Source organism: Aphis gossypii, chromosome 2, assembly GCF_020184175.1.
Source record: "Aphis gossypii isolate Hap1 chromosome 2, ASM2018417v2, whole genome shotgun sequence".
NCBI classification, from domain to species: Eukaryota; Metazoa; Arthropoda; class Insecta; order Hemiptera; family Aphididae; genus Aphis; species Aphis gossypii.
The window spans coordinates 49886657-49901681 of NC_065531.1; the positions used below are offsets into that span (position 1 = coordinate 49886657).

Here is a 15025-nt window from a genome sequence, read left to right on the forward strand (position 1 = left end):
TAGGTATATTGTATAATACATAAAAAAGTTATAGCAAGAAAAAAGTTAAGCAGTTATTTATATTATTGCTTAAAATGTTACTCTATACTGAGTACAGGACACTGACCGACCCACTGTATGTATAGATGTACTGATGAAAACATCTATAAATATTATTTTTATAAATTCACGTTGTTAATCTGCGATTTTATTCGTTTTGTGTCGGCGGCAAAAAAAAATATAATATTTCTGTGTACGTAACGTTACGTAACAGTTCGATAATAGTACATACAAAAAAATTCTTTGCCAAGGTCACAAAAAAAAGGAAACAAAATTATATTTTTGTAATTAATTGAGTACACCATGCGATTTAGTTGAAATTTAATTCCCCACTACACATGGTCACCATTAGCAACTCACATTATTATAACTGAGGAAAATGTGAAAATGTAAATTTTAAAATTTTTTAAATTTATCGTCATCAGTGATGATTGGTGTAGAAGTAATAATAATTCAGGCGAATAAGTTCATTTACCATAATTCATAAAAATAAATACAGTTTTCAGTTCAATTAGAAACGCCGGTTTTATGTACATATAATGTGCAGACGAATTTGAACCTTATAATGAATATTATTGTAAATACTAAATAATTCTCGATAGCACTAAATAAACATAATTCCCTTCGCACTGCTTATAACATATCGTATTATGTTTTTGTGTAACTACCAAGTACTAGCTTTTTAAAGAAAAATATTTTATAATACAACAAATTACAGAAAAAATATATAAAAAAATCACGGAAAATAAAACCAAACTTTATACTTTGCTATGGGGTATTTTTATTTTATTAGACGTTAGTAAAAATTTTATTTTCTAACTACAAATTTAGACTGATAATTTAACTAGCCAGGTGTTCTGGTTAGATAATATTATACTATTTATACTCGTACGTAAACCATGAATTTAATAATTTAATAATATATATAAAATTAAATAGTTTAAATAATTTATTGTATTATTAGTTGAATTCCGCATTCTTTATATTAAAAGATAGAAAATTTAATGAAAAAAAATAACAAATAAAAATTATACAAACTAGGTATATAGTGCAAAATAGTATTCATATACTTAATACTTATTAATTTTTATATATCAAATACCTGTAAGATGTCAATTATTTATACACAAGAACACACATACCAACAAAACCGTGGCATAACTTTCCCAGCACAGAAAAAATGCTCCCAAAACAAGTCTAAAATAACATAAATAAAAAAAAAACTTAAAAATAAAAAAGTTAATTAAGTCGGAACAAAAAAAAAAAATAATAGTTTTTGTATACTTTTATTTTTAATTATTTAAATGCTACCAAGATAAATATAATTTAATTTACAGTCGATCTGAATTTATATTTAAAGCTAATATCTAATTAAATATATGACAAAACTAATACATCACATTTATTTTATTCTTTATATTCATTATTTATGTCTACCTCCAATATAAACATTTTGTTCAATTGAAACCGTTTTTCAGTATTTTTTGAATAATCTTCTTTTAAGTAAAAGCATCTATTTACAAAAATTATAAAAAATAATATTTTATTTATTATTTACATTACTTTAACTTGTGAAATAATTTTATTTTCTACAACATTTTTATTTCCTTTTGACGATATTTAGATAAAATTGTATGTGAAACCCTCAAAAATCATATAAGCTAATTAATTTTTATCCTAAATCGCACCCAAGATAAAACTACTCATTGAGAGAAAACAGTTTTGAAATGAAAAAGACACTCATTTTCATAAACAATGCTTTCATTACTGGATGCAATATTGTATATAACATAATATTACGCAAATTATAATCTAAAATATCATTTTTGTTAAATTTGATATAATATTAGATACCAACCACTTAATCTCAGCATGTAAAACCTTGAGATGTAGTACATTTTTATTTGTTAATAATTATATCGAACGCGGGTAGAAAATATCATTTCTTATCATTTCTCGTACGTAGTTGCATTATGTTGTGCGTCATAAGTACATATAAGCATTATAACGTCTACTTCACACAAGTAGATGCAAAACGCACGAGATTTACCGTTAGCGCATATCGTCGGTATCGCGGTTGCCGTCGTCGTCGTGTACCTAACCTATATTTTGTTATTATTATTTTTATAATAAATAATAAATAAATACTGTTAGCAGTTTTCTCTCTTGCGTACAAATGAAACAACCATACGCACTGATATTATACTAAAGTTCACTCGGCATGGTCGTATGGAGGTAGAATAGACTTGCGTACGGGTAATAGACGAAAAAGATGAAGAAGAAGATGAATAATGGAGAAAAAACGAGGTCGCCCTTAAGCGCAATCCGTTCGATTCGCCGTGTACACACAGACGTACTATGGGTACAGCGTATATACCAGACCATACCTACATATTATTATATACATCGCACTTACATATATATGATATAAATCATTCCAAACAGGTACCCATTATTGTCGGCCGTGTACGAGCACGACTTACCTATATATAATATATATCTACCTACATGTACTGCAGCAGAGAGTTAGTGAGTACGTCGTCCTACAAAGGAAAAAAAACCGTTTCGCGATATCGTCTTTGCCGGCGGATTCGAAACGGTCACTGCAGTATATATTACAGCCACGATTTTTTTTATACATATCTGTCGCGATAACAGTATACATAGGTACTATTATTATTATACGATATACGCGCCTTTATTTTGAGGAGTATTTATTTTTGCACAAGCAAAACCCGGAATTAGTTTGAAAAGTGAGCAGTTTTTTTCCAAACCAAAAGTTGATGATTTAAATAAAGTACATCATTTAAAAAAAAAAATTAACTAAATGGGTACACCTATATTATTACAAATTTCGATTAATAATAACTGTCATAAAAATTAAATTTATGAACATTAGCATTTACATACTATAATTAAAAAAATGTTTAAAACCTTTTTTTGTACACCTATGATAATTATCAACATTTTAATAATAGGTACATGCGAAATTTAATTATGTATTTATATTTTATTATATTTTTATAAAACTATTTTGATTTACTTACATGTGTTGTATTTCATTTAATTATATAAGTACCTACCTACCTATTATTTATTTATTTTATAGTATAACTACGAGTATACAAACACAACAGAGCATATGGCCATTGGTCAGTTGAATTTTGAATCTAGATTTGGAATTACAAAATTAAAACTAATATCTAATAAAATATGAAAAAATCACAAATTGTAGAAATTGGATTTTTATTTGATTATTAATGTTTTGGTTTTATTTCCTTTGTTTTATTTTCGTGATTCATCAATACTCCCTGCACTGTTGCAGATTCTATTGAACCGTTATAGTGTGAAGTAACAAATACGTCTTATTCGACGTCTGCAATAATATATCTAACACGTGCATTATAATCTGTTGCCAAAATTATTTACGTCAGAGAACGATAGTACCGTACTACGTTTAATATGTATAATAAATTAAAGCAGATACAAAAACATTTACGGAATTAAAATCTGTAAAAGTCCAAATCAAAAATATTTAAATAACAATGAAAAATAGTAGGTACCAATCGCTCGATTTCTATCAAATTACATGTCGAAAACAGACAATCGAAAACACATTTTACGCATGGTTTGTTCAAATTTCATCATTATGCAATACTATTTTTTAAACTTAAAAATCGTTTATTTGTATTTTATGGCATATCAAAAACCCGTTACCATTAATGATCATACAATGCAATAGAATGTGTACCTTATTGAAAAAAATCGTATATAGTGTAATTAAATTATAATTTCATGAGTCTCGTAACTATCAAGGTTATATACGTATATATTATAATATCCTATAATATCCTTTATAGTTTATGATGATATGTGCCCGCGGTCAACAGTTTAGGTCTTTGCCCTACACACGTCTTATGGCCACTAATTCGATCGAGTTTTATATACATGATATATATTTTGTTACTTTTATCATGATGTGAATTATAAGTATAATGTATATATTATTATGACAATGTATAATCAATGTTTTAGATTATATACATTATACACTATAAATATTTTAATTTAAATATAGGTACCTCATCGAAGTACGAGAACAATCAATTTTTCTATACAAAATCTACAATTTTAAAGAATTTTATATTTGATAAAAATCACTAAATATCAAATCCCAGTCATGAACAACAGTTTTTTTTTTAAACTATTCAATACTTTAATGATAATATGTGAATCCAGTAATAGCTTCCATAAAACTAACGTTGAAAATAAACATTTGGACTATTTAGAGCATAAAAAAAATCTTAAGTACACATAAAAATAAAGCGTAATATAATACATATTATTATACATGCATATTCTATGAATATTAAATTAAACGCCCGCAAATAAATATAGCAAAACTAACAACGAAAACCGTGCCAGTTATGGAAAACCACGTACAAGCACTATACACAACTGAGTACTGACATAACACTGCGCGTATGGTGTTGCTCAAACGTCGAGAGTCAACAAATCTACATTTAGAATCGAAAAACGTAATTTATTGAAACGATTTCCGCACGTGAAGTGTGTATCGGAAGGAGCTAGTCGAAAAAAATTTGTCACAAAAAGCACAAGGTACGGCTTAAGACGCACAAAGCCGTCCCAGTTCGTTCGGTTTGAATGCATCAGCAGAATTTTCAATTCTCAGAGAACGGCCTTGTATAGTAAGTGTTTTCGAACCGCTCTGGGCGATCGATCGATCACTAGCTGATCAGTTGTGATGACAATATTTACAATAATAAAATTATTATATTGTATTCCCAATAATAACATGTGCATTAGTATAATATCACGACGTCGCATTCCCGAGAAAAGATTTATATGAACCATAAAAAAAAAAAATTATCAATGTTAAAATTCGAAGGGTTATTACTTATTATATATTGGTTTAGTTACGAAATTCTGTAAACGAATGTTTAACATGTTCGTTTAAAAAAATACCCATATAAGCATATTATTATACTTCACGTTTCGGAACAAATTCGTGTACATTATTAGGATGGGCCAACCCGCCAGAGCACTTATTCACGCGAATTGCGTGGGCCGCAGATCGCCACGTGTATACGAGACTATATTGTATATAACATATAATATGTATTGTACGTGGTATATTTGGGTACACGCACTCAGCACGGTAATGTATTATTATTATTATTAACAGAAGAGTGAAGTTGAAGGCAGCAGAAAAATCTTTTATTCTCTTCTTTTGGACCGCTCCGGAACTACTGGCCGGAGGACAGACGGGCACAGGCAGGTAACCAACCAGTTCAGAAAGCGACAGATATCATAAAACAAATTATTCTATTCATAATATAGGTACACTACCTAGATGGTAATACTACTCCTACTGCTTTAACACGCGTGTAATTTACGGAATTCGAGAACACAGTAATTTCGAGGTATGGAGGTTGCGGTGAATATGGCCACGTGCTGTTTAATATTATACCGCTTGTGGTGATCGGGGGAGACGGCGGTTGCAGGGGAGACGCCACTAGAGAAAACTGGAGCCACGTGTTATTCTCGTTTTCATCGATCGTCTAAAAATACATGATATATAGGTAGTATAATATACTCATCTTTGTTGCACAATATTAGTTCGATATATATTATGTCTTAATAAAACAATAAGGATTTAGTAAACGTCTACTCATCGTATATTTTAGTCATCACGAACACTGTACTCGTATGTTATATATATTATATTATGTCTATAAATCCATACTATAAAGACCTGCAAATGCTGGACATAGCGATTAGCGAGTTCGAGTCTATGAGTTAATTTATTGTTAAAATCATTTACCGTACGTCTGTAATACGACGTAAAGAAAATTTGTCTGTGAATTAATAAAAAAACAAATTTATTCTTGTGAAATGTACGAATTAAGTTATATTATTAATAAATAATATCAATTGTTATTGAATAAAAATAAATCAGTCTCGAGTCGGGCAGGATGATAAATCAAAATTGAATAGATTTTCCCTCAGATTAATGTTATGGCACTTCAAAATTTATTTTTGGCTCGTACAAACCTATATTTAATAAATAAAACAACTCACGAATCTCTAACCTTGGTAACGATGATCAACGGTACTTTTTATATTATACAACGAGATTACGTACACCATAATCGTCAAAATGAGCAGAAAAATTTCCAAACCGATAATTATCATAATATTATTATTTAAATACCTATAGTCAATTAATTTTTTTAGTTGCAGATCTTACACGCGATGTATAGGTAATCGACATCAAGGAAAAACGAGACTGATCGCGATCCCCCAAGCGATTTTCGCCATTTTATAACGTTGGAATATTTTTTAATTGAAGACGACGCCAAATCTATATTAAACAGATTCGCTGATAACCATATCTCAATATACTAGTTAATATAATATATACAATATAATGATTTTATTTACTTATCGTCACACGTAATTTCTGTGAATTGTAGCGCGATTAACTACACTCCGATAACAAGTCGTTTTACAATAATTCGAATAATTTTGATCTGATGACTGACGAAATAGGCATGGGTACTCGACATTTTTTACTATAAAAAAATAGACATAATAGCCAACCCTCCGTTTTTCATAAAGAATTGTATTTTTTCTTCCTCTATTATCGATAAAAACGTGTTTTTGGTGTTTCGTAATGTGTGTATAAAAACAACACGAGTAGTACCTACCTATATTTCAGGTATTATTATAATTGCTATAACGTGATTCATCACGAAACCCGTTGTATTTTTTTATTTTTGTACAGGGAGCGTACACACCGTAACCGACCAACCGTTTTATTTTGCTTCCGTTGGTAATAATTTTTAGTTTGATTATTTCCTCTATGCGGAGTATTTTTAATTATGTCCTTATACTATACGCGAGTCCTGATCAGGTTTTAAGGAAAATTCTGTGATACCCGTGCTCAATATACCACCGTGTCGAATTAATCTTCTTAAGACGCATAATATAGTAAATATACAGCATATTATACTATAACGAAACGTGAAAACAAGGATAGAGCAAGGGAAAAAGGAATAAGAGAGCGTCCAAGGACAAATTTCGTTACACGTAGACATGTAAGCATATAATATGATAATATTATATAGGATCACAGTCGATCGCGTGACGAGTTGAATATGACAACCCCGAGAATGATAGATAGTGTAATATTGTGGAAATGTAAAACCAGCAGCAGACAGAAACACTATGATGTACGGACGAAGAACAAAAACAATAAAAAAAAAAAAAATTACGTCTATTTTGAATCAAATAAGATGAGTTGACATTTTATTCAATAATAGATCGAATTTGCAGTAAATTTGTGAACTTCCAAAAGCAGCTTTTTTCAAACCGGTATCAGGCAAGTAAAATATATCGAGGAAAATGTTGTGATGTTTATATTTTATCAAAAATCATATCTGGACGAGATCGTAGGATTCTAAAATCCACTCGTTCCTATGCAATTCTTTTTTTAATGGTTTTAATTATAATATTGTAATTAATGACAGCGTGTCGTTACTACTATCGTGCGAATATGCGATATCGGAAATAATGAATGAAAATCGTGCTGTCAACACGACGAAAAGTCGTGCCGAAATCGACAATGACTCGCTTTTCAAGTATGACGAATCGACCTCATTTACAACATTACACTGTAAAATAATATATATATAACCGTCGTTTGTCGTTATAGACACTTTTAAAAGTCAATATTCCTTTTTTCACAAAAAAAAATCCTTGTTCACGCAGCAAAGTAGGTGGATGAAATATAATTCAACACGCAACCAGATGATTGTGAGTTTTTTTCTCTCTCGTGCTTTCTCACGCTTGGTTACAGGATAAGAAAAAAACAATAGTGTTATAAAAGCAGTCGGCACAGACGTGCACATAGTATAATATACGGTAGAATATGCGTTTAGCCAGTTTTGGGTTCCGGTTAACAAAACGAGATAATATGAAATATATTTCTCCGTACGCCGGCGACGATGTATCATCGTGATGCACGTTGAACAATAACCGTTGTAACCGAACACGATCAGAGACCCCGTAAGTTCACACACCGTGGTACTATTACAAGGGTATAAAATAAATATTGTAAATTATTATGGATTTATTATAGGTAATATCATAGGCGTCTTTCTGTAGTATTCGAGAATAGTTTTACGGGGGTAAGTTAACATAGATTTAAAAGAATAACATTTTAGGCCTCGTGAAGAACGATTACAAGAAAAAAAACAGAAAAAACTAAATGAAAAAAATATTAACTGAAAAAACCAAAGTTAAAAATATTCCAAGGAAATAACCAAATGTTACACATTTTTAATTTGCCTACACGTTATTTTTTTTTTTAATTTCTGACTTATTTTGACCCATATCAGTTGTTTAGAAAATAACTCCTAAAAAAAGTTTATCGATTCAATGTCATCAATCATTTTCCATTTATGATGTATAATATATATTATATATTATTGTGTAATAAGTAGAGGTACAGAATAAATAGGTAGGTATTATAAATTTTACCTATGATGTTTGTGTTAATTCGATAGTCCAGTTTCTCTAAAATTTAATAAGTAGGGTACCGTACCGTAGATAATTTTTATTATTTGTATTGAAAAATGAAAAAAATAATATATATTTTTTTATAAAAGTTTAATTTTTTCACAATATATTTGTTTTTTTCCAGGGTACGTAAAAAAGTAATTTTCAAATATAATTGACCCCGGTATAATTTCATACACCGATAATTAATTGGTCTCCAACCAATATTTTTCTATGCGAGAAATTTTACAAAAGTTATTTTTTGCAGCATAATGCATATTTAAAAAATGCAAATTAAGATATCATTAATGTCATTAAGTGTTAGGTTGTACGATACGTCGTCACCATAAGTAGTGGAAAACTTTGTCGATAAGCGGGTAGGCCTGCAACGTTCGACGATATTAGGCATTTTCACTGAATATGCAGGATAAATAATACACCCATAATCATAATCAATAACTATAATAAATAAATTATTATTTGTTTATTTTACAAATAAAAGTTCCTGTTTACTATACTAGCCAATATTATAATTTATAAGTGAATATGATTTTAGTTTACGTAAAGATAGCACCACAGTTAATTGATCGTTAAATCATGTGTGATAATAATTTACTTTTGAACATTTTAATGTGACGTATACTCGAAAGTACAATAAAATTCGTATAACTGATCCTATGAAGAAAAAATAAAGTTACAATGAATTTGTCACACGAGTACACGACACACATGATGACTTCCGGACTAACAATCTGCAGCAGTGATATAGATAGAAGAATTATTTTATGGTATTTTTTTAAAAATAAATTGTATTATAAATGTCGACACATTGAAAACCGTATACGGGTTTTAGCGAGACACCCGATCGAAATTAATAAATAATAACAATCATTACTGCCCCGCAGCCTGTTCGTTTCATAAACTGATGTACGTTAAACGATTTTGTATTTTATTAATCGACGAATGCAATACCGCACAATAGCGATGTCTAACCATGCATTATATTATCAATATATTATATTAATTTAACGTGTCATAATTTATCATATTATATTTTCTTTTATATAATTAAGTGCATTTTGATAGGGGTTTTTTTTTTGACATATGAGATGGTTTGTTTCGAATTTGTATTTATCGCAAAACTATAGTATTGACGACGAAAAAAAAACAATTGTCAAAGTGTTATGACTTATGGCTAGCCCCCGCATGGTTATTAAGAAATATTTGAATGATGATTATAATATTAAACTTAAAAATATGTTGACTCGGCGTTAAAAATTATGATATACGATGATATATATATATATATAATAGGTACTTGGTACTCCTTGGTTATACTATTGGATGATACAATTATTTTACTAGTAACAAATGTGTACACGTCTAAACATTAGACTTATATTTATACACACCGATAATTATGTATAGTATCTTATGTATGTTAATCAAATACCTATGAGATTTTTAAAACATGTACAAATAGTTAATATAATAGTTAATAAAATAATATATATATATAGAATCTTTTAACACATCCGACTGGATTAATATCGATGGGCGACAACATGAAATATTTTTAATAAACGTTCTAAAGTAAAAATTTTAAAATAAAACATATTTATAAAGAAATACTGTCTTTCACTTCGGGCTGAATTAAATTTTCAACGAATAAACTAATAATTATTATTTATTACTAAATTATATATTATGTAATAATATAATAAATAAGTAATAAACTAATAAATAATAATAAACACCTAATAATTACTGAGTACTGTTATGATATAGATTATTATACATAATGTAATTGCTTTAGAGGTGTGTTTTAGTTTACTAAAATAATCGTATTTTTTTCTATACTTAATGAATTACAATTTTTATATGTTTTATCTCTTTGCATACGAATAACGCAAAATCTGTATACAGCGCGCGCAATGTCCACACCTTAGCCAGTGGGCGTAGGTAAGTAATTTACATCAAGATAGTATCTTGAAAAAATATTATTCAACTAACTTCTGTCGATACAAAGACGCCAAAAATAGCTTCGGGACTATGAACTGCAATCAGAAGAGCTACCTACGAAATAATGAATATTAGCTTATATACCCATCACCTATGCCTACGCAAAATTGAATGTTATCAACTCTATTATATCATTAAAGCCTTGTAAAACAGAACAGGGATACGTAAATCGCAAAACAGTTTGAATAAAATATTACAGTTACAACGATGAACGAATCGTAAGACACAAAACTCATCAAAGTATGTAAATGTATACATATTTATATATTAAGTACCTATACACTATATAAACAACAGACACGTGTCTTTGATTCGAAGCGTCTGCCGATTATACCAATGACAATTTTATTCGTTCATTACATCTGTTCTAGACTAAACGAACGAACGACACATAGAACATTTAAATACAACAAACGGAATACATCATACGTCTGGAATAATGACACTGAAATGTGCGTGCTTCTCAATCATACCACATGTATCCCACAATATTGTGTATTGTATTTACTTTTAATACCTTTAACCTACTTAAACGGCCTACAACAATACCTATATAATCTGTTTAATGTAATTTACACTTAGTTTACACGTTTATCGTTTATGTTTCCGACTTGTGCAGTGAACATACAAAACATCGAGTTAGTTTTGATAAAATTTATCATAGTATTCTTTTATATTTTATTTCTTGGCCAAACATCGGACAATAACGAAACTTAATGAAATGAACCTTTTTGGAGTGTTTACAACAGGGGTGTCAATGTAAAATAATAAGTCGACGCGTCTACGATGTCCGGGTACGATATACTCAACGTTTTCGTGTGAAACTAAATACAAATAAAAAAAAAAAAAAACGTTTTATTATTCGTAGTCCGTAGAGGCGTATAATTAATACCTCTACCTACCTATAAAAAAAAGGTTGACAGATCGTCTAAAATTATTCAACAGGTTTTGAATAATATTGTTTAAATTAAACTCCACCATACGTAACATTATTATATTATAGTATTACATTGCGGACATGACAGAATATTTTGATTTGACCGATAAAAACGAACCGTACCGTCATGGTTATTTTCCGGGAATACAGTAAATTCTGTTGAGACTAGTGAATATTATGCGGGCGGTAGACACAAGTATCGAAAGAGAAAAATCTGTCCACGCTACAACAGTCAACGTACGCTGGTGGCGAATTTCGAATGTAATAACAAGAATAAGAATAATATACAACGTCAGTACGCATCGAGACGCATATTATTATAACGCACAGACCAAAATATCCTTCGTTGTCCGTAAACACCTGCAGATGTAAAACATATATTTCTCGACGACAACATCCTGCGAGTCGTTTCCAGAGACCGCGTGTGCGGACATACGGCGCGATATCGATTACCGGAATAACAACGATAAGACACAATAAAATATACAAATAGGTACAATAACGTGTGCGAATAGCAAATATAAGGATTCGGCCGATCGGAAGCGTAATCGAGCGGAAACCGTAGTACATACGGGGGCTTAAATATTGTAACCCGCCTATCTAACGTTATACTCGGATATATGTCAAAGGAAATATATTTTTTTAACGTTCGATCGAAACGCGCGTAGAATTTAATTCTCCAGTAATGGAATTTCGAGCGTACACAGTAATATCACCCGAATTGTCGTGTTTCGACAATTTTATTAGTCAACGAAATACGCATAATATTATAATTTATAATACACCATAATACGATACACGGCGGACGACCAACCGCGGCTACATCGCGCGCATATTGTACGACCACTGTACATATATTATTATAATAATATCGTTGTTAAATAATGCGCGTGGTACGTCGTCGGCGGTGTGAAATTCTTATATTGAATAACACACGCGTACATAGTAATAATATCACAGCCGACCGACCGATGGCAGTTTTTACGACGATCGTAAAAACCGACGGCCGACGGGAAAAACGAACGGAAAAAAAAAACCTACGTCCGACCCTTTTTATACCTGCAGCGATCGCCGTGCAGCATGCCGACGGGTCCCGTGGCGGCGGTCTTTTGTGTCGAACCAAGAGGGGTTGTTGTTACCGCCACCACCGACGCCATTTACGGACGTTTCGATATAATAAACATATTATTATACATACACATACGTATTCCCGGAATGCACCGTACACTGTTGGTCTTTTTGCACGTTGAAAAGATCCTACCTTACACGTGATATCGGGTCGTCATCTATGTGTATATGTGGTAGACTCTCTCTCAATACCTTTACAAGTCCAGAGAGAATTTCGTGTTATTAAACACGCACACGCGCGCGTTTAGGAAAATATTATGTACACACAACAGAATTCCTACACTTGACGATGGTTCTTTGATTCGATATCGTCTAGTTCGAACTACAATATCCTGAAAAAACCTTTTAACACACGTCATTTGTCGCTGTTACCTACGCATAAAACGCTCATGGTTTTATTCAATTCGAACGCGATGTGTGACGGACAAATACATTTCCTCTACTACATGCGTTCACGATCAAGAACACTGAGCGCGACCGACCGTATCGCTAAGCAACACGAAAAATTAACATAGAATTAGCATTTTACTGTAAATAATATTAAATGCGACCATCCACCGGTGCAGGAATAAATAATAATATACCTAGACAAACAATGAACCCGACAAAAATGCAAACCTAAAAAAAAAAATTACCTCTACATGAGGCTCATAAAACCGTGTTATTGTATTACGTAGTATGAGATCACATACCACACGATGATAACATTTAGAAAAAAAAAAAACTGTTCGTCAGGAGTTTTTAAAAACATTTTTTTTTCAACTCGATCCGATAAAATCACGCTGAAAAGTCTTACCACCGATAGATGCTGAATCACGTATTTAAATACTCGGAGACACTAAAAAAAAATTCCGTTAAATACGATATTTTTTTTCAAAACGAATCCGCAACGATCCCTCCCCCGACGGGGTATAATAATTTGCTTATATTTTAAGCCCCCGAAATGGGACACAGGCGTATTACAGTGGACAAAGCACTGTTACACTCGACGGTATCGAAGAAGTCACCGCAGGTGTTTTTTTTTAATAAGCACAGTTATTACGACATTATCGACGTTGGAAAACTCACCTCGGCCGAAGCTCGGAGACAGGCGGCCCTCCGGCAGATGGGGAAGTGGCGCGGCGGCGACGGCCACAAGAAGATCAGCACGACCAGCGCGACGAACAGGACGACGCACGTGAGCAGCGCGGCCACGGCCACGGCCAGTCCCGTTCTGGAGAAGCCCGTCTTGTCCCGGAGCTTCTGCTCCAGACTGGTGGCGGCCGCGAACGCGTGGAACTTTCCGTTGCTGGTGGCGGTGCCGTTGTTGTTGTCCGCGGACGGCGGCGGAGGAGCGGCCACGGTGCCGTTGTTCTTTTCGGTTTGGTCGGAGGGCGCTTTCTTCAGGCACGGTTCGCGTTCCTCGTCGGCCGGCGACAGACAACCGCCGTCGGGTTTGTCTTGCATCTCAACGCTGTTTTTGCGTTCTTGAGCCATTTTCGTCGTCGTCACTCTGCAGCGGTGCACATCTGACGGATGACCAAAGGCGGCTGGCTGACAAGTAAGCGCACCACTCGCGAATTCGGCGGTGTAAGTCGGTTTCTATATAGGTAATATTATGTGCACAAGACGACTGAGGGGAAAACAAGTCGCGCGGTGTTCGGAAACGGCGGGCGGGCGAGCGAGAACAATATTAATTCGTACTGCTCGCGACACTAAACCGTTTAACGATATTGCGATTTTATGGATATTTAACGAACGATAAAAAAAAAAAATCACGACTCTACTCCTCAATCGGTCGCCGGTAGCACGACAATAAAATAATATTATGTTGCGACAATGGTACCCGTTGTCCGCCGTGGTGTGTGCAGGAACGCGACTGACACCGGTGGCGGTCGCACACTACCAGTTTGGCGGGAAATCCAGTGTTGCCAACGCGCCCGCCCGTCGACCGACCCGTTCGACAGACGCTATAATATAATAACAATATTATACGCTCCGCTCCATCGTGCGCCGCTTACAATATAATATAATATTAATACACATATTATATTATTGTTGCCTGTAGGACGTGAGTAAATAATAATAATAAATGTAACATCGAAATATTTGCTATATATAGTCGACACGATCGGATGCTGGGTCGTACGCGGAAACGACGAATCGTTCCGGTCGTCTCATACCCTATAACCGGCGAATAGAACCCGAATCGGTTAAGTAAAATTATACTAGTTCATAAAGAACAAAGTCGTAGGTACCCTAATATGCCTATACTGTAGAACCACGATGTGTATGACTTAACGAAGTTAAAAAAAATAGGCGAGTAAGCAGTACCTA

The 15025-nt window shown here is 32.6% G+C and overlaps 1 protein-coding gene across 1 annotated transcript in view; it reads right to left on the reverse strand.

Annotated features, from left to right (window-relative positions):
• Positions 1-14577, reverse strand: part of LOC114125049 (endothelin-converting enzyme 2-like) — a 40739-nt gene extending 26162 nt beyond the window's left edge. The window contains exon 1 of the mRNA XM_050199756.1: positions 13778-14577. Coding sequence (XP_050055713.1) covers positions 13778-14185 — 408 coding nt within the window. The 5' untranslated portion in view covers positions 14186-14577. The remainder of the gene's footprint in view (positions 1-13777) is intronic.
• Positions 14578-15025: the final 448 nt, after the last annotated feature.